This window comes from Sorex fumeus, unplaced genomic scaffold, assembly GCF_029834395.1.
Source record: "Sorex fumeus unplaced genomic scaffold, SorFum_2.1 ptg000098l, whole genome shotgun sequence".
Classification (NCBI taxonomy): domain Eukaryota; kingdom Metazoa; phylum Chordata; class Mammalia; order Eulipotyphla; family Soricidae; genus Sorex; species Sorex fumeus.
Window position 1 is genome coordinate 84,546,850 of NW_026606155.1, and position 22,074 is coordinate 84,568,923.

A 22,074-nucleotide genomic window follows, 5' to 3' on the forward strand; every position below is an offset into this window, starting at 1 on the left:
GGGAGATAGCCCCCCAAAGGTCGTGGCTTAGGAATCCCACTACCACGTGGTCCCCTGAGTACTGCCCTGAGTGATCCCAAGCACCTCAGCCTGAGCTCAGTCTACAAGCTCTGCCAGGTATGATCAGAGGAGAGCCAGTTTCCTGGTGCCTTTTTGTCAGTTTCTCTTGAGTGTATGTGTCTATATTTTTTGCTTGTTTTTGGGCCACAGCCAGCAGTGCTAGGGGTGACTCCTGGCTCTGCTCTTAGGAATCACTTCTGAAGAGGCCATATGGGATGCTGGGGGTTGGAACCAGGTCATCTGCCTGCAAGACAAGTGCCCTTCCCACTGTACTATCCCTCTGGCCCTTCCCTTGAATATATTATTATTTTTTCCCTTTCCCTTTTTTCATTGATCTCGGTGAGATACACAGTTACAAGGCTGTTCATGATTGGATTTCAGTCATCAGTGTTTCAACATCCAACCTTTCACCAGTGTACATTTTTCACTATCAATGTCCCAGTTCTTTCTCTCTCTCTCCCTCTCCTCTCTCCAGCTCTCTCTCCACCCTCAAAAAGACCACTTCATTCTTATTAAGACACATAATAGACTCACACTTGATACTCTTGGAGGCATAATCACTGTGATTTAAAACAGATGTTATCCTTATTATTGACAATTGTTGGGATTATGATGGTTCCCCTCTACTCTTCTCGCTTTCTTTCTTATACTCTTTTTTTCTTCTTCTTAAACTTTATTTATTTATTTATTTGGTTGGTTGGTTTTTTTGCATCACACCCAGCGATGCACAGGGGTTACTCATGGCTCATGCACTTAGGAATTACTCCTGGTGGTGCTTGAGGGACCATATGGGATGCTGGGAATCGAACCTGGGTCGGCTGTGTGCAATGCAAACAGCCCTATCCCCAGTGCTATCGCTCCAGCCCCTAGTTTTCTTTGTACAATTCTTGTTGTTGTTGTTTGTTTCAATTTTATTGAATCACTGTGAGATAGTTACAAGGTTTCATGTTTGGGTTATACTCACACAATGATCAAACACCCATCCCTCCACCAGTGCACATTCCCCACCACCAATATCCCCAGTATACCCCCCCTCCCCCCATCTCCATGGCAGATATGATTCCCATAATCTCTCTCTACTTTTGGGCATTATGGTTTGCAATACAGACACTGAGAGATCATCATGTTTGGTCCAGTATCTACTTTCGGCACACATCTTCCATCCCAACTGATTCCTCCAGCCATCATTTTCTTAGTGATCCCTTCTCTATTCCATCTGCCTTCTCCCCTCTGCTCTTGAGGCAGGCTTCTTTTACCTCTTTTGTTAAGTTGATTGCTGGGTACTTGATTTTTTTTTTTTGAGAGCCATTTAAAATGGGATTTAAAAACTAGTTTATTTTCTGTTTCACTATTTATAGAAATGTGGCAGATTTTGTTGTATTATTTGTAGCCTATCACTTTATCATATTGATTTATTTCTAGAAATTTTTTTTTGGAGACTAGGGTTTGTATATATATATTATATATGTGTATGTATATATATCTCATGTTATCTATGATTAGTGACAGTTTGATTGGGGTTTTTTGGGGAGTGATGGTTGGGGCTTGGGCCACTCCCATTTACAATTCACACCTGGTGGGTGGGGGACCATGGGGTGCCGGGGATTGAAGCAAGTCACCCCATGCAATACCCCACCCATTGTACTATCTCTGGCCCCAACACTCACCATCATTGTTCAAGGGGTCCATTCTCCTTTAGCTGCGGTGCCTGCCCGGGGCGTCATCTTCAATCGCATCATGTGCTCAAACACACCGTTTGTGGTGCTGGAGATGACAGGCCACAGAGCTCAGGCTTACTCCTGGCTTCTGGCAGGGCTTGTGGGTACCATATAGGGTGGGTGCTGGGGATCAAATCCGAGTCCATTACTTACAAGGCAGACCCCTGCCCCGTTGTACCGTACTATCTCTCCAGATCCAGTTGTGGGCAGGTTTTTTAGGTTTTTTTTGGTTGGGGATTGTTGCTGTTTTCAGAGCAAGATTATGTCATCTGCTAATAGAAATCACTTCTTTTTACATCTGAATGCCTTTTATTTCTTTTTCTTGCCTAATTGCCCTAGCCAGAACTTCCAATACAATGTAGAATGGAATTGTCACTACTTTATCTTGTTTATCTTGTGGTCTTAGAGGGGAAGCACTCAGCCTCCTATCATTAATTATGATTGTGTAGATGCTTACTAAATACCCTTTATCAGATTGAGCATGTTGAGGAAGGCTTCTAAAAGCATGGGGAAACTTGATTTGGAGGAGCTGTTTAAGAAGCAAGTATTTTTAATTTTACAAGGAACATAAGAGGGGGCTGGAAAGATTATACAGCAGGTAGGGTGTTTGCCTTTCATGCAACCATCCCATATGGTCCCCTTAGCACAAGAGGAATTTCTGAGTGCAGAGCCAGGAGTAACTCCTGAGCATCACTGGATGTGCTTCCCCTTCCCGCATGTCCCCCCCCCAACAAAGATACGTAAGAAAACAAAGGACATATACGAAATATAATCCAGGCCAGAGAAATAGTACAGCGTGTAAAGGCAGTAGCCTGGATTCCATCTCCAGCACTACATACAGTCCCTTGAGCACAACCAGGAGTGACCAAAAAAATCAAGAAAAAAGAAACTTAATCCATGGCCTGGATTGAGACCATCTCCCCTATCCTGACCGAGACTCTTTATGCTTCATTCATATCAAATCTGTAAGACCTTTCACTCATCCCTTTAACTGAGAGCCTGGCCCCTCATGATTTCTCTTAGTGCTGCATTCCTAACGCCGATTCTTTAGGGTGCCATACGATGAGAAATGGACTGCACCGTCTAGGTTAATTTCCTTTAATTAAACTTGATTAAAATGTGATATTAAGATTTATTTTCACTTAAGAGGAATATAAGATATTTTACGGCTAATTTCCTTCTTCAGAAGAGAGTGGCTAGTTCTCATTCACAACGTAATTGTTGATGACCCATCTAAATTACTTCTAGCTGCTTTTCTCAGTCTTGTTTTTGTCTTTTGAAAATCTTCCCACTTACAGCCTTTGAACTGATGTCCTTGTCTTGTCAAAACATGTAAATGGGCTGGAGAGATTAGACCAGGAATAAGGCACTTGGCTCACACATGCCTTCCCCCAGTTCAAATTCTAGTGCCACATGTAGTTTCTTGAGCACTCTTGGGTGCTCCTCTTTAAGGGGAAAAAAAAGACATGAATTTGGGGCCAAAATGATAGTACAGTGGGTAGGGCATTTACCTTGCACATGGCTGGCCCAGGTTTGATCCCCAGTACCCCATATGGCCCCTGAGCCCACCAAGAGTGGTCCATGAGTGCAGAGCCAAGAGTAAGCCCTGAGCACTGCCGAAAGTGACCCAAAAACCATAATAATGATGATGATGATGATGATGATGATGATGATGGTAATAAGTCATTCAAGATATATGGCAAATAATTTTTCTCTTTTAGGACTCCATGTAAAATTGAACCCAGTATAAACCATATTCTAAGCACAAGAAAACCTGGGAAGGAGGAAGCAGATTTCCTGCAAAGAGTTCAAAGCCATCAGCAAGACTCTGGGGAGAAGAAGGAGAAGATGATGTACTGTAAGGAGAAGATTTATGCAGGGGTGGGCGAGTTTTCCTTTGAAGAGATCCGGGCTGAAGTTTTCCGGAAGAAATTAAAAGAGCAAAGGGAAGGTATGTGTTGATGTCATTCAAGTTTGTGAAAATAACTTCCCTATGGGAAGGTTGAACTGAGAGATGTTTGGTGAAGATTGCCCCAAGGTGGTTTGTACCTCCCCCTGGTTTCTACTGCTTTTTTTCTGGTTTTGTTTGTAACTGTTTGTGCCACACCCAGCAGTGCTCAGGGCTCTGTGCAGAGCTAGGGATGGAACCTAGTGCTCCGTGTACAATATATAAATCCCAACCCTCCGGGCTATATCTGTATTGTGGATATTTTCCCCCTTTTGAGGGTAGGGCACCCATATCTGGCTGCTCAGGGCTTACTCCTCGCTCTGCACTCAGGAGTCAGAGGAGTAGCCCCCCTTATTTTTCCCTCCCTTTCTCTCAGACCAAGGACTTCACTATTTAAAACAAACCACACAGAGGTCCCAAAGTCCTTCATTATCTTTGTGTTTGTGTTCCTCTCCACCCATGACTCTATTTTTCATAGCCTCTTCACAGCAAAATAAATGTTTTAGAAATTTCCATTTTCCCCACTGTCCCCTGATCCTCACCATCATTAGAAATTTTGTTTTGGTTGAATCAAGTTACCATTTCAATTTTTCTTTGTTTTTGTTTTAGAAGTTTGTTTGTTTTCTTTTTTGAGGAGTGGGGCCATATCCGGTGGTGTCCGGGCTTACTCCTGGCTGTGTGCTCAGGGATCACTCCTGACTGGCCATATGGGATGCTAGGAATCGAACTTGGGTCAGCTGCACGTGCTTGCAAGGCAAGCACCCTACCCACTGTACTACTGTTCCAGCTCCCTAGAAATGATCTTTGATCCCTCTTTATCATTCCCCTTACCTAATGAATTATTGATACAATAAATAATTCACTTTATTAATACAATTTATAATTTATTACTATTTCTATTGGGCTGGAGCGATAGCACAGCGGGTAAGGTGTTTGCCTTACAAGCGGCCAACATGGCTGACCCGAGTTCGATTCCTCCACCCCTCTCGGAGAGCCCGGCAAGCTACCGAGAGTATCTTGCCTGCACGGCAAAGCCTGGCAAGCTCCTCATGACGTATTCGATATGCCAAACACAGTAACAAGTGTCCCAGTGGAGATGTTACTGGGCCCGCTCGAGCAAATCAATGAACAATGGGAGGACAGTGACAGTGACTATTTCTACTCTTCCTTAGTCCAAGCCATAAAGTTTTTAGCTAGACTATCTTACAACTTGATTTTCTGCCTTCATTCTGATTTGGAGGTTTGGCCACACCAAACAGTGCTCAGGGGCATACTCCTGACTCTGTCAGGGATCGCTCCGGCCAGTACTTGGGGAACCATGTGTGGTGCCTGGGATTGAACCTGGGAGTTTGCCACAATAAAGTGCCCTACTGGTTATTCTGTTTCTCTGATCCTGCCTTTTTTTCTGCCATGACTAAAATCCGCTTTTCTCCTTGCATTTTGTCTGTTCTGTTTTTGCTTTGTTTTGAGGGGGTGCAGTTTGCGCCACAGTTAGTGTTCATGAGCTACTTTTGGCTTCACGTTCTGCAGTTCTTTGGGTGAGTGAGGATTCAACCAGGCCAGCCACATTGCAAGGCAGGGACCACTATCTCTCTTGCCCCCAGTTTGTTTGGTTTTTATCCGGGAAACCACTCCCGATGGTGTTGAAGAGACTGCGCATATAATAGAATAAAATGGACTGGGCCTCGAATTGAGAATTTTGTCCCATTTATCATTTCTAGCTTTAATATTAACATATATCCATCTAGTCCATCTAGCTGACATATTCACCAAGACAGTTTTTGACAGAATGGATTGCTGTGAATAGTCATTCCTAAACCAACTTTATTGTTACTAGCTGAGCTCCTGACCAGTGCAGAGAAGAGAGCAGAAATGCAGAAACAGATTGCAGAGATGGAGAAGAAGCTGAAAGAAATCCAAAGCACACAGCAAGAAAGAGCCAGCGAACAGGTCATCTCTCTTCTCTCTCTCCCTCCCTCCCTCCCCCTTTCTCCCTTCCCCCTCTCTTCTCTGTCTCCCTTCTCCACCCTCCCTCATTCTCCCCCCCCCTCTCTTTCTCTCTCTCATTATGTAAGGTGAAAGTCTTCCTAACCCCTCATTCCAAGTTTTTGGTACTTTCTTAGCTACTAGTGTAAAGGAAATTGAGCAGAAAATAATTTAACAGGCAGTTTCAAATGGATTTGGTCATTTGTTATACAATTGATGCAATTTATTGACTAGTCACACTAAAAACCATTGTCCTGTTCCTTTTGACTTAACTGTTTTCATTCTTGCTGTATTCTGTTAAGATGGGTTTAACCAGGTCAAGAAGCTGGCGGCCATACTTGGCATGCGCACAGCCCTGAGTCCAATGACCCCACCCCCCGCCCAAGCATCCCCTGGTATAGCCCTGGTGGCCCCAGTAGCCCTGGGACTGAGCAGCAGTGTGTTACTGGCTGAATATTACTAGGGGTGGTCCCCACGTCCCTGGGCTCTGCCTGGAAGGCCCTCCATATAAATAAAATAGAGACTGAGCACATGCTTGGCATTGCTCAGTTGGGCATAACAGTACCCAGTAATACTAAACATATAAATGATCGGAAAGAACCTTTACTAGTAAGTTACGTCATATGGTTAGTGGCTCTACAGAGGAAGAATATGGTAAAACTAATGTTATGTCAAAATCTTGAAACTGACATTTTCTCTGTTGGAGGGACACATTGACTTTTGTTTGTTTAATGCAAATAGAAGGACGTGGAGATGCCTGCAGAGGAGACTGGTGGGCCAGGAACTGCTTCTGCACCTCAGGAGGTGCCAGGCACGGTGCCGTCCACTTACATTTGTCCAGTGACCTCGGCCAGGTAGGACCACATTGGTGGAGGGGCAGTGCTTATAGCAGAGCTCTGGGAACCGGCCTTGGGCTTTGCAGTGATTTGTTGTCCCCTTGGCTGTTACAGTCTCAGGGAAGCCTCCATCACAGCATCCACTTTGTAATGAGGGAGGATGGGATTCTAATTTTCTTAATGGGAAAAACATGTTTATTATAGAAAAAAACCAAATGATTCTCTTAAATCGCCCATTTTGTCCGGTAAGATGATGACTATAGCTTTGGTATTTCTTTCCTTATGTGTTGTTTTGCATTAACGTGTTATCAATGATAGGGTTTACATGCGGTACAGCATTTTAATGCCGCCCCCTCCACCAGAGTGTTCCCCTCATCCCTCCACTTCCCATTTTGCTTTTTAAAATTGAGAGCTTAATATTTTATAATTGGCTTCCATGTTAACATAGTTTATCAGATATATATCTGTAGCACTTTTAATGACTTCCATCTTTAAAATTTTGTATTGATGTTATTAGAATATTTTTCTTATTTGACTTTTAAGAATTCAGTGTATACTATATATGTTTTAAACATTTTTTCACAGAGAGACTTCAGCAGTAAACATTTGGCAGGACCAATCTCAATGTAAAAGTGAGTTGCATTGACAATCTTATATAGTATGTACTGATAACAAATACAGTCCATAACAACTGATAAATATTTTTTTTTTTTTTGGTTTTCTTTTTGCTTTTTGGGTCACACCCGGCAATGCTCAGGGGTTACTCCTGGTTCATGCACTCAGGAATTACTCTGGCGGTGCTCAGGGGACCATATGGGATGCTGGGAATCGAACCTGTGTTGGCCATGTTGGCTGCGTGCAAGGCAAACGCCCTACCCGCTGTGCTATCGCTCCAGCCCCTATTTTTTTTATAATAGAGGGAATTTAAGAAATATATAGAAAGGAGGGCTGAAGAGATAGTATAACAATTAACACGTTTGTCTTGCTTGCAGCCTCCCCAGGTTCAATACCTGGTACTACATATGATCCCTAGAGCACTGCCAGGTATACTCCTGAGCACAGAAACAGGAGTAACCTCTGAGCACAGAGTGCAGTGAGCCCTGAGGAATGCTAAGTGTAGTAAAAAGAGAGTTGAAAAGGAGTCTAAGGAATTTTACCTTTAAATCATGGAATTTGAGTATAAGCATATGATTTGAGTGAGATAGAGTGAAAGTTATTTTCATCAGATTCTTCTGTGCTGTGACATACTGAGCTTTGATTTAAATTCATACTACTAAGTAACCTTTCACTTAACTGCTGTCTACTGAATAAGGCATTTAAGGGGTAACCAGCAACTGAGACTGGAAAGTGGGTTTTTAGAAAAAAATGCTTAGAACAAAAGCTGTTTTGCATTCAAATTTATTTCTCTTCCATAGAAATGAGGGGAGGCCGTGTGGGGGGGCGGGAGGCAGGGGGTGGGGCGGCAGGCAGATAGTACAGTAGCTAAGGCACTTGCCTGGTATGCGACTGACTTGGGTTCAATCTCCAGCATCTCATGTGGTTCCCCCAAGCCTGCCAGGAGTGATCTCTGAACACAGAGCCGTGAGTAAGCCCGAGTACTGCTGGCTGCAACGCCTCCCACCGTCCCCGCCCCCCAAGAAGAAAATAAATTTTTTTTTAAATGTTAAAAATATGAAACTGTGAAAAACTTGTTTTTTGTTTTGTTTTCAAGGCAATACAGGATATTGGGGAAATGTTCGAACCTAGAAAGGAAAGAACATCTTTTTTTTTTTTAAAGTAGGAACCTTTATTTATTTATTTGGCAAGGGGGTCTTTTTGGGTCACACCTGCGATGCACAGTGTTACTCCTGGCTCTGCATTCAGGAATTACTCCTGGCAGTACTTGGGATGGGATGCTGGGAATCGAACCCGGGTTGACTGTGTGCAAGGCCAACACCCTACCCAATGTGCTATCACTCCAGCCCCGAAAGAACATCTTTTGTCAGTGGGACAATAAGGTGTCTGAGGTTTGCTTCAGAATAATTTAGAGTTGGGATTTGAGGTTTGGAGAGTGATAGTGATGGGGGAACAAAGATGAAACAAGATCATCTGTGTGTTGATAAAAACCTCAACTTTTGTGTTTAAAATTCTTGATATGGAACATTCGGTCTGCTATCATGTGACACAAAGGTATTATTCACCTGCGTGTTGAAGAGCAGAGCACTTCAACTCTAACTCTGCAACGCTAAACTGCTCTCTTTGCTTATAGGTCCCAGTATACCATTCCCCATTTTTGATGAGTTTCTTCTGTCAGAGAAAACAAACATCAGGTTTGAAGCTTTTGTTGTTACACATAGACATTTTTGTTGTTGTTGTTGTTAATGGGAATGAATTAGGGGCTCCTCCGATCACAGGGCAAACAGATGCTCACTGTCATTGTCTTTCCCAGCCTTCCTGCAGATTCCGCACAGGCTTCAACCCAACGAAGACCCCTTTCAATTCTCAAAACTTCAGAAAGCATCACTTCACCTGAGGATGTGTCTCCAGATGTTTGTGTAAGATCAGTATCTCTATATTCATATAAAGAGAACAGTGGACTGAATTGATGGGTTCTTACAAAAATTTAGGGCTAAAACTAAAATCACTGTGTTCAAATAACATGAAGAAATGCTCAGCATCATTATCATCAGAGAATGCAGGTCAGAATCAGAGAGATACTTTACACCCACTAGGATGGCCATTAAAAATGATAACAATAAATTAAGTGTTGGTGAGGGTATGGAGAAATTAGAGGCCTTTTACACTGTCAGGACTAGATAAAAACAAAAGCTACTTTGGAATTTGGTGGCTCCTTAAATGTTAAACATAGTTACTGTATAACCTAGCAATTTCCATATATTTGCATGTATCTGTACATACATATGTCTAGAATATATAATTAACATGTTTTAATTTCTCTTGTATCTATATCCAGAATATGTAATTCTAGATAATCTAGAATAGAATATATTCTTCTAAATATATCTAGGACATACTTTCCTTTGTTTTATTTCTGAATTTATTTCTGTATATGTCTAGAATATATTTATAATATAGTTAAAACATTTATATTCTAGATATGAGATAAATTAAAACATTAATTATATAGTCTAGACATGTATATGTATAGAAATTTAAATGTTCACACAAAAATACCTTGCACATTGATGATCAAAGCTACATTATTCAATAATAGCCAAAAATAGAAATAGTGCCATTCCTGTCAACTAATGCATGGATAACAAAAGGTTGTTTATGCATTCATTGAATTAATACTTGACCTTAATAGGAATGAAATTTACCTTGAAATAAATGAATTTACCTTGAAAATGCCTCACGAAGTAAATGAAACCAAACACAAAAGGCCACATATCGTATAATTGCATTTATATGAAATGTCCAGAATAAGCTAAATCTGTAAAGACAGAGTAGATTAGGGATTTCCAGGGAATGAGGAAAAGAGGAGGTTGGAAGTGATTGCTAATGGGCTTGGATTGATAAAAATGTTCTGGAGTTAGATATTAGTGATGATTGTGCTACTTTCTGTACCTTAAATCCTGTACTGGAGGGTACTGAATGGGTGAGTCTTTGGTAGATGAATTACATCTCTTTTTCTAAGTGGGGGAAAAAAATCACTAGCTCAAAATAATTTAAAATAGTTTTACAGCAGTAATTTCTGTAGCAAAGGATTTTTAATATAAGAAATGCCAGGACTGGGGCTGGAGCAATAGCACAGCAGGTAGGGCGTTTGCCTTGCATGCGGACAACCTGGATTTGATCCCCAGCATCCCATATAGTCCCCCAAGCACTGCCAGGAGTAATTCCTGAGTGCAGAGTCAGGAGTCACCCCTGTGCATCGCCGGGTGTGACCCCAAAAGCCAAAAAAAAGAAATGCCAGGACTGAAGCATTAATACTTGCCTTGCTCAGTGCCAACCCAAGTTTGATCCCCAGCACCCCATATGGTCCCCCAAGCCCACTAGGAGTCATCCCTGAGCACAGCTGTTATGGCCCCAAAACAAACTCCCACCCCCCAAAAATATAGATAGATAGGTAGATAGATAATGCCGTTTTTGATAATGGAAAATTTATGCAAGCTTTTAAAGTGATATTATAGACACTGTAGACTAGTAATGTGATAATAATAGTAAAAAGAACCTGTTCTTGAAAAGAACCTTCAAGTCAAAATAAATGAATGACCTTTATTGTTGACATCTTAAGGAATAAAAGTCATCTTGTTTTCAAACAAGCATCTAGAAATTTGAAGTTGAAGAGAATTGACTATTTAACCAACACTTTTTTTTTTAATCTTGTGGGACCAGTGATAGAACTAGATACCCCCAAGTTACATCCCCCACCCCTAATCTGAAGGATTTCTATTTTTAGTGTTTTAGTTTTGGGTCCACAGCTCAAGGCTTATGCATGCAAGCCTTGCATTCTACCCCTTTGAGCTATCTCCCAGCTTTTTAAGGATATGAATAGCTTCTCTGAAGACTTTTAAAGAGTAGTGTGCTGAGTTACTAGAGTAATTCAAAGCAGTGTATTCTTCACATTCTAGGGGATGACTGCCTCAGTAAAACATTTGTAAATATGGTACTTTTTAAATTTACTTCTTTCTTTAGGTATCTGTTCATTAAGCTGTGGAAATACAACTATTGCTAGATCTTCTTTGTCGTTTTAAAAATTTTTTAATTTAATTTTTGGGTTTTGTCATACTCAGCAGTGCAAAGGTCTTACTCCTAACTTGTGCTCAGGGACTTTATGGAATGCTAGAGGTCAGACCTGGAGATGTCAGCCACATGATGCTGTCCTATCTCTCCAGTCCCTCCATTTTTTTCTTTTGGAGTCACACCCGGCGATGCACAGGGTTTACTCCTGGCTCTGCACTCAGAAATTACTCCTGGCAGTGCTCAGGGAACCATATAGGATGCTGGGAATCGAACCTGGGTCGGCTGTGTGCAAGGCAAACGCCCTACCCACGGTGCTATTGCTCCAGCCCCCTTTTTTTTAAAAAAAAAAAAAAACACCTAGCTTTTACACGCTCTGCCTTTTCTCTTCTCAGGAAATCTTAGTTCAGTGTTCACTAATTTATTCTTTTGTCCATTCCTAAATTTCATATCCTTATGTGCACATTGGTCATTTCCTCCAGTACTTGTCTTTTCACCTTTCTTACCTTTGCATAACCTCCTTGAGTTCATTTTCAATTTGCTGTGAGTGGCAAATTTTCATCTTTTATCATAGCTGACTAGTATTCCATTTTGTGTGTGTGTGTGTGTGTGTGTGTGTGTGTGTGTGTGTGTACAGCATCTTTATTTAGTCCTAAACCAACAACCACTTCAGTTTTATCTATTGTAAATTTCCTTAGTAAGCATTGCCAGTAATAGCCCCCAAATTTGAGTACACAGCTTGGCGCAGCCCATGAGCACCTCTGAATGTGAACCAAAATAGTTGGGAAAAGTCCCTAATAATTTTCCTTTGTTTGGAGAATCATTGTATTTTGGGGGGTAAAATAGTTTTGGGTTTTTTTTTGTTTGTTTGTTTTTCATTTTTTAATTTTTTTATTAGTGAATCACTCCAGCCCCTTGATGTACTTTTTAAACTTGTCTCCCACCCTAGAGATTCAGATATGCTGCTTCAGTAGACCCTGTGTTGACGATTACTTCCCTAACATGTCAAAGTAGTAAAGATAACTGTTCTCATTCTTTGAACTATTCCAAAACGTTTATGTAGTCTTTGTTTCAGGATGAACTCACAGGCATCGAACCTCTGAGTGAGGATGCTATCATCACGGGTTTCAGGAATATGACCATTTGTCCGAACCCAGAAGACACTTGTGACTTTGCCAGAGCAGCTCGTTTTGTGTCCACCCCTTTCCACGAGATAGCAGCCTTGAAGGACCTTCCTCCTGACGCTGAGCGACTGTTGCAGGTAGAAGATCTAGACGGGAAGGCCTGTGAGGACCAGCAGATCGCCTGTGGCACTATCTACAATCCACCTCTGAGCATCAAGAAGCTGAGGTGTGTGGGGCCCTATATTGGGTGGAGGCGTGCTTGTCGGTTGTGACCACCGAGTATCCATCTCTTAGTGCCAGCCCAGCCCTGTACTAGGTGCATACATGATATGTAGGCTTCCTTAGGTAGAGAGTATGTTGAATATAATCATTGATTTGAATACAGACATTAAAGTAAAGTTTGCGGGCGCCAGAGAGAGACTACAGCGGGTCAGGCTCTTGCCTTCTTTCTTTTCCAACCTCAGTTTGATTCTCAGGACCATGAGTACCACTGGGAGTGATCCCTGAGCGCTGAACTAGAATTATGCCCTGAGCACCGCCAGCTGTGTCCCAAAAAACAACAGTAAATTGTCACGGTCATGAAACTGAGGGATCCAGGAAAATAGTATCTGAGGAAACTCAGCAAAGCATACCTGACTGGGAGGAAAGAGACAATTATTCCTCTTTTACTCTGAGATAAAATAATAGTGAGGGGCTGCAGCGATAACACAGCGGGTAGGGCATTTGCCTTGCATGTAGCCGGCCGGGGTTCGATTCCCAGCATCCCATATGGTCCCCCAAGCACCGCCAGGAGTAATTCCTGAGTGTATGAGCCAGAATAACCCCTGTGCATCGCAGGTGTGACCCAAAAAGCAAACAATAAATATAATAAAATAAAATAACAGTGAGCCACTGAATAGTCAGATCCTCACTGACTGTGGCCGTATGCCCCGCTCCAACAACACTGGGGATGTCCCATCCCCCCCCAAAAATCACATTATATCAAAACATACATGTCATTATGGGGGGTTTTTTTGGTAGTTGTTGTTGTTGATTTTGCTTTTTTGGTCACACCCAGCAATGCTCAGGGGTTACTCCTGGCTCTGCACTTAGGAATTACTCCTGCATGCGATTATGTTTAAGGGGAAAATACACATCTTAATATAAAAAGAATAATGATAGTCTGCTCAAGACTCATTTCAAGTAGGCAGCAACCAATGTATATTTCAGTAGTGGATTTTGCTCAAGAGACAGGAAAATGAATTATGTATAGATTTGAGGGAATGGCGTGGGAAGTCAGACACAGCCTGCCTGTGAGTTATCCATATTTACATGCAGGCTGATTGGAGGCTGGAATGATAGTACAGTGGGTAGGACATTTGCCTTGCACATGACCAACTCAGGCTCAACCCCCAGCGTCCCCTAACGTCCCTGGAGAGCCATCAGGAGTAATCCCTGAGTTCAGAGCCAGAAGTAAGCCCTGAGCTCTCTAGGGTGTGACCTCCTCCCCCCCAAAAAAATAAATTAATAAAATTGCTTTTTCAGGGTCCCAGGGGTAGTTTAGTGAATGGGAGAGCTCATGCTTTTCACATGCAAGGGCCTGGTTTGATACCTGGCACCAAAGCGGGGTGAAAAATGACCCATCAAAGGTTTTCTTTAACTTTTAATCCCATTTGCCAGCATGCATTCATGCTGAATGATTTCAATTTTCCTTTTCTTGATGTTTCCTCCTTCTCCCACTTCAAGGTGCTGCTGCTGATCCATTTCCTGAATGGTCTTTTCTTATTGAAGGGTTAAAAAAAAAAGTATATTTTAAGAACTGATAAAGAGGAAGAAAGTTGGTGTCTTTGTTTAAAGTTCCCACATAGTTGAGAATGGTTGTGTTGGCATATACTATAAATGAGATTCAGAACGTTGATGCTAGGCATTGCTTGCAGAACACTATTCCCTAGATTCTGATCATGGATTTTTCACATGTGAGCCTTGAAGATCAATCGAAATTTATTCCTGTGAGGATTGACTCCTTTGTGTTTTTTCCAGCCCAATCATTGAAGACAGCCGAGAAGCCACACATTCCTCCGGGTGCTCGTCCTCCTCCGTCACGAGCACCTCCTCCATCAAGTGCCTCCAGATTCCTGAGAAGTTGGAGCTTACCAGTGAAATTGCAGGTAAGCTCCAGGCTACTCTGACGTCTATTACAGGGACATATGACCTTACGTCATGGTTCATATAACTGATGCAGAGATGATGAGAAATGTGTTCTCTGGGTCAAATGTATGATTTATTACCAGTAACTGTTTGATTTGTGTACCTATTTTCTATTCTTGGAATCCCATAAAAGTTCTTGGTTCAAAAGGGATCTAAGAGTGAAAAAGTTGAAGAAGTTTTGATTAATCACTTGGAAGCATAAGTCCCTGTCTAATGAACATGTACCAAGTTCAATTTACCAGGATATATGGCGTTTTTCTTTTCATTGGCATTTAAGCAGCATGGTTGTAATGGTGTTCATGTTCATGGTTTTGATGCTCAAAGTTACTGCACCTTTGCCACCAACAATTTGTCCAAGACCCTCTACCACTGACCCTTTGTCTCTTCCAGTCTACTGGAATGTTTTTATTCTCCAGGAAAGTTACTGTAAGGCCAGGGATATGGCTCATCAGTCAAGTTGCTTGCCTTGCGCATGTAATGCCCTGGGTCCATTCCCTAGCACGGCAATAAAAGGGCTGGGGAGTGGGTAGCAGTTACTAGGGACAGGGACATAGCTCAGAGGGCAGGGGTAGGCTGCATTGTATATGGCAGCCCCAGGTTCAGTCCCTTGCAACGCAGAGGGTAGGCCCGCTGCAAGGAAAGAAAAGCTGTCATCAAATGTGACATTTCAAAGAAAAACTTGGTATTTACTAAACCCTGTGTCATAAAGACTTGAGGTGTCTCACTATTGTTAAATTAACTGTGCTGATCGTCTAGTTTTATGTTGACGTTTCAACCCTCACCACCCCGTTCTGTTATCCAGTTTGGAATTTGGGGTGATATTTTTTCGCCTTCGCCTTTTTCCTCCTCATCCAGACAACCCCGCTCAGTCACCTTGGTGTTCACAATATCGAAGGCAACTGCTAAAAACCCTTCCAGACCTGTGTGCCTCCATGGAATTTTTCACAGAAGACAGGCCAATGCCTAAGTTGGAAATCGAAGGGGAGATTGAGTTAGGTGAGTGTCCTTGGATGTGTGTCCTTTTGTGTATGACAGAGGATGAGTAAGTGAGTGATTGTATTTTAACTTAATGCTTAAGCACTCTAAGTATGTCTAAACTGTAAGAAATGGCATCTAGAAGTTGGCATATTAAAGAGTTCGTGTCTGAGTAACAATGGGAATTCTGGCTTTCAGTTCTTAAAGATAATTTTGGAGAGTATTTTAGATACTATTAGTGGGCAAATATAAAGTGCCTGTTACCCTTACACCAGGAGATAAAAGCAATGGGATTAAATGTGTTTACAGTGATTTTTAAATAGAATCAAACCTTTTCAACAGGTAATGAGGATTATTGCATTAAACAAGAATATCTAACATGTGAAGATTACAAATTATTTTGGGTGACACCTAAAAACTCTGCGGAATTAACCATAATAAAGGTGGGACTGATCCTTTGTCATGTTTTATTACCTTACCTTTATGTACATGGGCTGGTTTGGTCGCTGTGGTCCTGTCACGCAATCAGAGCTCTTTCTAATCCTCTGAAAGTTTCCAGGCAAAATCAGGGACCCTAAAGGAACCCCTCACCGTCTTGGCCTGCATCAGATATCATGTTGGGATGTGATAGTGAAGTCTCTTGATAGTTACAGAGTATATTTTTTCACTTTTAACTTTTAGAGGAACTTTGGAATTGTCTGGTTTGCAGTTATCTAAGTGAAGTGTAGTCTAAGCTTCTCTCTCTCTCTCTCTCTCTCTCACACACACACACACACACAAATATACACACATATGCACTGTCCCCTTGAAATTGCCAATCTTAAGGTCTGACAGGGCTGGAGCGATAGCACAGCAGGTAGGGTGTTTGCCTTGCACGCGGCCGACCCGGGTTTGATTCCTCCATCCCTCTTGGAGAACCCAGCAAGCTACTGAGCGTATCCCGCCCGCACGGCAGAGCCTGGCAAGCTCCCCGTGGTGTATTCGATATGCCAAAAACAGTGACAACAAGTCTCAAAATGGAGACGTTACTAGTGCCCGCTCAAGCAAATCGATGAACAACGGGAGGACAGTGCTACAGGGTCTGACAGTAACTCTTAACATTTTATGTCCAATTTTCTGGATCTCATTTGGGGAGGGGGGGCACCATTACTTTGAAGGTGGAGGCTTAATATTACGTAGGATTATGCAGCATTAATGAACCCAGGTCCCTCGTGTTTTATTAGCTTCCTGAGAAAGGATGCGTAGGATATGAATTTTTGGAAATCATGTAGGTTGACATTTCTTATTCCACATCTTTGATAATTTGGCTTGATGTTGGCATTCTAGGTTCAAAACTTTTTTTCCTTTTCACTTTGAAGATGAGCACCGTTTTATTTTGACTTCTAATCTTGCTTTTAACGTCTTGCTATTCTGTGGGTGAGCCTATTTTTACCTCTCTGATCTTTGTAGGATCTTATTCTGAAATTTCACAGTTTCATGGTTTGGTAAAAGTCTCTTGTTCTCCTTTTGCTAGAAATTCAATAGACATTTCAATCTGGAAACTTTTTCTGTTCTGAGATGGTTACTTTAGAGAAATGTTTTCTCAGTCTTCTCTCTCACGTTCTAGAATTTCTTTTATTAGGGCATGGAGCCTAATGGATAGATCCTTTGAAATTTTTACCTTTTTTTCCTTCTGTGTTCTGTCTTTGTCGTTTCTTCTTATTTTTAGAATGTTTTGTTGACAGTTTTGTCTTTCAGTAAAATAAAAACTTTTTTTTTTTTTAGAGGGGGGACGGCCTTCTCAGGTGGTCCTGAGGACCAATCCCAGTAGTATTCAGCTATTCAGGCCAATGGTTCTGTGCTAGGGCCCAAGGATGGGGACCTTCGGGGCCATACCAGTGGTGCTCAGGGGCCATGTGGTACCCAGAATTCGCCCCTAACCCTGATATTGTTTTCTTGACCCACTTAGTGAGTTTGGGGTTTTTTTGTAGGGGTGTGGGGAGCCATACCCAGCAGTACTCAGGGCTTACTTCTGGCAGTACTCAAGGGGCCGTTGTGATATGGGGGGCTAGAACCTGGGTCAGCCGCCAACAAGGCAAGTGCCTTAACCCCTCTACTCTCTCTAGCCCCAGTGAGCTCTTTGTTGCTTTTACCATATATTCACTTTGCAAAGCCTCTTTTAGTCTCAGAATTGTGTTTATGTAATGTATTGTTCATTTCAAAAATAGAACATTGCAAGGAAAGAGAGAGCCCTGCCACAGAGGTGGGGTGGGGTGGGAGGATGGGGTGGGGGGGGGTGGGAGGGCTACTGGGATCATTGGTGGTAGAGAATGGGCACTGGCGGAGGGATGGGTACTCGATCATTGTATAACTGAAACCCACGCACAAAAGTTTGTAAGTCTACAACTGTACCTCATGGTGTTTCACTAATTTAAAAAAAAATAGAACATTGCTTTTATTTCTCTGAGCATACCAATTTTTAAAGTTGATTTTGGGGTTTTGTTTTTTCCCCCTCTATATCCTGTTTCCTTTTGTCCATTTGCTCTCTTACTTGTTCAAGTCTTCAACTCTGCTGTATTTCCGTGTGGGGCCTAAAAGGCAATTGGGAAGCTCTGGGGAGGGACCCTGAGAGTCGGGGCCTTGGTGGGATGGTCTCTAGGCCCTTTTATTGGAAACACTGCCTCTCCCGCAGGCGGATCACTCGGAGAAAACTTTTCTAATTTCCTGCCTGGATCACAGAAGCCGGTTAGAGGTTTCTGAAAACTGAATGAGGAAATGAATCTGGAACGGAAGGGAGAGGGCTGGGAGCTCCATCTTAACTAACGCTCAAATAGAAATTTTTTTTCCCCCGGTTTTCTACTCTGGCGTTATCACAGTTGGAGTGGTGCCCTCTAGCCCACAGCTTTTTCTTTCATGCTCTCTCGCCAGGCACCGCGAGGCTTTTGGAAGGGCGGTTGGGGGGCTGGGCTACAGGGCCCGTTTGATACCCTCAGGAAACAGGCACGAAGTTGCTTGCTCTCTGCTTCCCTCTCTATTCCGTCCACTTTCCTTGAGTCAGCTAAGTGGGTTGTTAACTCATTGTTCCCTTTTTGGCTTCTTATGTATTCCTAGTGAGTCTTTTAGGTAGATTCGCTCTCTGGTCAGCGCCAAGAGGGACCCGAAAGGGTGTTTTCAGTCTGCCGTCACAGCCAGAGATTCTGATGGCTCTCTCTCTCCCTCTCCCCCTCTCTTCTAATATAATTTATTACAGGTATTGTCTGAGCCCGTCCCATGGGACTTTTATATCAGCCTCAAACTAAAGGAACGTTTAAACCAGGAATGTGATCATTTTTGCAACTGTTTTCAGTATCAAGACGGCTGTATTATTTGGTACCAGTATATAAACTGCCTCACTCTACAGGTTTGTCATAATCTAAGACGTATCACTTAAAAGTCTTTAGGGAAATCCGTGCTTTAGAGAAATTACTGCTTTTAGAAATAGACCCGTTAAGTTGAACTTAAAGCATTGATCATTCTTTCTCCCAAGTGTTTTTTTTTTTTTAACCAAGAATCTCTGGTGGTATTTTTATTTTAAATTTATTATTTTAAATTTTTTTTTCCTTTTGTGGAGTTCATGCACAATTCAATCAGCTAATCAGTGGCTGAATAAATAGCAGTACTCCTACATTAAAAAAAAAATTATTTCTTTTTGGACCTCCCAATAGGGCTCAGAAGTCCAGGGAACACTCCTGCAAATCTGACAGTTCTCTATTCAACCCAGCTGTACCAGTGGCCAGCAGGACCCCTCTAGGCAGTGCAGGGGGTGTGAGCAGGGGTACAGGACAGTGAAGTCGGGCCTGGAGCATACAAGACACACACCTTAGGCCTTTGAGTCCTTGGGTTGGGTTTGTTTGTTTTTTGTTTTGTTTTGAGTTTGGTTTTGGCTTTATTTATTTATTTATTTTACTATTATGCCATTGTTCAAACATACAAAAAATAGAATTGTGCAATGAACCAATCATCTAATAGTAATCATTCATCCTAGTCTGATAATTAATTGTACCGCCTTACTTTGGTTGATTTTGTTTTATTCTTTTTTGTTTTTGTTTTCCTTTTCAGCTAACACACAGTAATGCTCAGGGTTTACTCCTGGCTCTGCACTCAGGAATTAGTCCTGACAGTGCTCACTCGGGGGACCATATGGGATGCCAGGATCAAACCCTGGTCAGCTACGAACAAGGCAAACACCCTACCCACTGTACTATCTCTCTGGCCCCCACTTTGTTTGGTTTTGATGCATTCTCTATCCCTCAAAATTGTGGGGTTTTTTACCTTTTAGTATGCCTTGTAAATTTTTCTTGGTTGTGGATTTAATGTGCAAGATCAGAGCAGCTGCAGTAATGTGGTTGAGACAGAGTCTGGGCAGAGATGACATACAGTCGAGTCTGTGCCTACAGACTGTGACTGTCTCGAGTGTATCTTGATTGTGCTGCTTGCCCTGGGACTGGTGGGCTAGAATGGGTTGTTCCTCTTCCCCAGATTGGGTGGGCAATGATAAAAGTCCCAGAAGATTCTGCTATGACCCCTGATGGCAGGCTTTGTTAAGAATAGAGTTGCTAAGGGCATAGTACAGCAGTTAGGGCACTCACTTGTCTTAAATGCAACAGGCCCGGGTTTGATCCCGGGCATCCCATATGGTCCTCCAAGCACTGCCAGGAATGATCCCTGAGTGCAGAGCCAGGAGTAACCCCTGAACATCTCCAGGTGTGCAACCCCCTTTAAAAAAAAGGTGAAAACAGAGTTGGAGTGGCATATTTTCAAAATAATTCTCCTTCCCAAGGGAGCTTGCTCTCTGTTATTTACTGAGACAACCTGTTCTAGCTCCTAGAGACCAAACCTGGGAAATCCCCTCCCCACACGGCCCGCCTGGTTCCCTGGAGTTTCCGCACTCAGCCCTGTCTGTACAGACCCTCCAGTCAGCCCAGCTGCTCCAACATTGGTCCCCACAGAGTGCCCTGTGGACCGTGGCTGCACCTGCCTTCTCCGGTCTTGGAGTCAGTGGTTAGCACTATGTCTTCTGCCTGTGACCTTGGAAGCACCAGTTTTTCGCTCTCTTCAGCCTTTTTCACATTAGGGCAGAATGGCAGCGCTTCAACTTTCTACATATAGAATAGGAACCCGAGTCTAGAGGCCTATTTTTGCCTCGTTTTTTCTATACTCACCCCCACTGGGTGATTTTTAGAGCCCGAACACAATATCATTCTTTGACGTATTCTTAGAGGTTTTTACTGCATATTTGGTAAACAATGTACATTTTATAAAATCACTGGAACGTTAATATGTTAAAACCACCATTTATACCAGGAAGATTGTTCCACAGTTAGCAGCCTGCCTCACAAGCTGGGGGAGAGGGCACCTGGTATAGGGAAGGGATCACTATGTCGATGATGGTGGGAGGGATTGCTCAGGATGGGAGATGTGTGCTGAAAGTAGATAAAGGACCAAACATGATGGCCTCTCAGTATCTGTATTGCAAACCATAATGCCCAAGAGCAGAGAGAAAGAAGGAAATTGTCAAAAAAAAAAAGAAGAAGAAGAAGAAAAAGGAAATTGTCTGACATAGAGGCAGGAGGTGGGGTTGGGAAGGATTGGGTAGGAGTGGTGGGAGGGATACTGGGGACATTGGTGGAAAATGTACACTGATGGAGGGATGGATGTTTGATCATTGTATGACCAAGAATCAATCATGAAAGCTTTGTTAGTGTATTTCACAGTGATTAAATTTAACAAACAAAAAGCCATTTATAAGAGCAGCTGTTATGGGCTGGGCTCATGATCAATGCTATTTTTTTGTAGGGGTGGGAGGGGAGGGTCCCCTCTGGCACATCATTTATGGTCTTTATCCATTATTTCATAAAGTTCTTAGAGTTTTATCGAAGAGTAGTGTTAAAACGGGTTCCAAGAACCCACAAAGAAACCCACATTCTAGTGGAAAACCGGAAAGGCACCAGGAGGAGTTAGCGTTGGCATATTAGAGATGACACTAACCCCCTCAGCTAAGGCTTCATGAATTTCCTCTTCTGTTTCCAGGATCTTCTTCAGCACCATGAGTTCATTACTCACGAAATAGTGGTGTTGGTTATTTATAACCTCTTGGCGGTAGTTGAGGAGCTGCACGCAGCAGAGATAGTCCACGGTGACCTGGGGGCCCGGAGTCTGGTTCTCAGAAACAGGTGCGTCCTTCCTCCGCTCTGGGGGTGTCCACTGTCTCCCGAAATCTGTGTGCCTGCCATTTTCTTCTGATAGCTGATAAGACCTATAGCAGTAAACACAGCATGCTACGAGAATGTTGGCTGTGTAAAAGTCACCATTGGCTGCGGTTGGAAAGAATTCAGAGAGCGGGCGGGGGTGAGGGGGGTACAGGGGCCAAGGCTGACATCGCGTGAGGTTGCGGTTCGATCCCTGGCACAACCTACGGTTCCCCGAGCACCAACCAGGACTGACACTGAACACAAAACTAAAGTGAACAGATCTCTAACGCATTTCCTAAAGTACTCAAAGGATAAAACATTTAATGCATTTAAAAAAAGAAGAAGAAA

General features: G+C 42.7%; 1 protein-coding gene across 1 annotated transcript in view; it reads left to right on the forward strand.

Moving 5' to 3' along the window:
* The window catches only part of BUB1B (BUB1 mitotic checkpoint serine/threonine kinase B), a 52,054-nt gene that overhangs the window by 20,405 nt on the left and 9,575 nt on the right, over nucleotides 1–22,074 (forward strand). Inside the window, exons 9-20 of the mRNA XM_056133598.1 lie at nucleotides 3,500–3,729; nucleotides 5,564–5,676; nucleotides 6,454–6,566; nucleotides 7,134–7,180; nucleotides 8,797–8,857; nucleotides 8,977–9,082; nucleotides 12,307–12,581; nucleotides 14,375–14,502; nucleotides 15,398–15,538; nucleotides 15,860–15,960; nucleotides 18,747–18,896; nucleotides 21,566–21,708. Of these exons, the coding sequence (XP_055989573.1) occupies nucleotides 3,500–3,729; nucleotides 5,564–5,676; nucleotides 6,454–6,566; nucleotides 7,134–7,180; nucleotides 8,797–8,857; nucleotides 8,977–9,082; nucleotides 12,307–12,581; nucleotides 14,375–14,502; nucleotides 15,398–15,538; nucleotides 15,860–15,960; nucleotides 18,747–18,896; nucleotides 21,566–21,708 (1,608 nt within the window). The remainder of the gene's footprint in view (nucleotides 1–3,499; nucleotides 3,730–5,563; nucleotides 5,677–6,453; nucleotides 6,567–7,133; nucleotides 7,181–8,796; nucleotides 8,858–8,976; nucleotides 9,083–12,306; nucleotides 12,582–14,374; nucleotides 14,503–15,397; nucleotides 15,539–15,859; nucleotides 15,961–18,746; nucleotides 18,897–21,565; nucleotides 21,709–22,074) is intronic.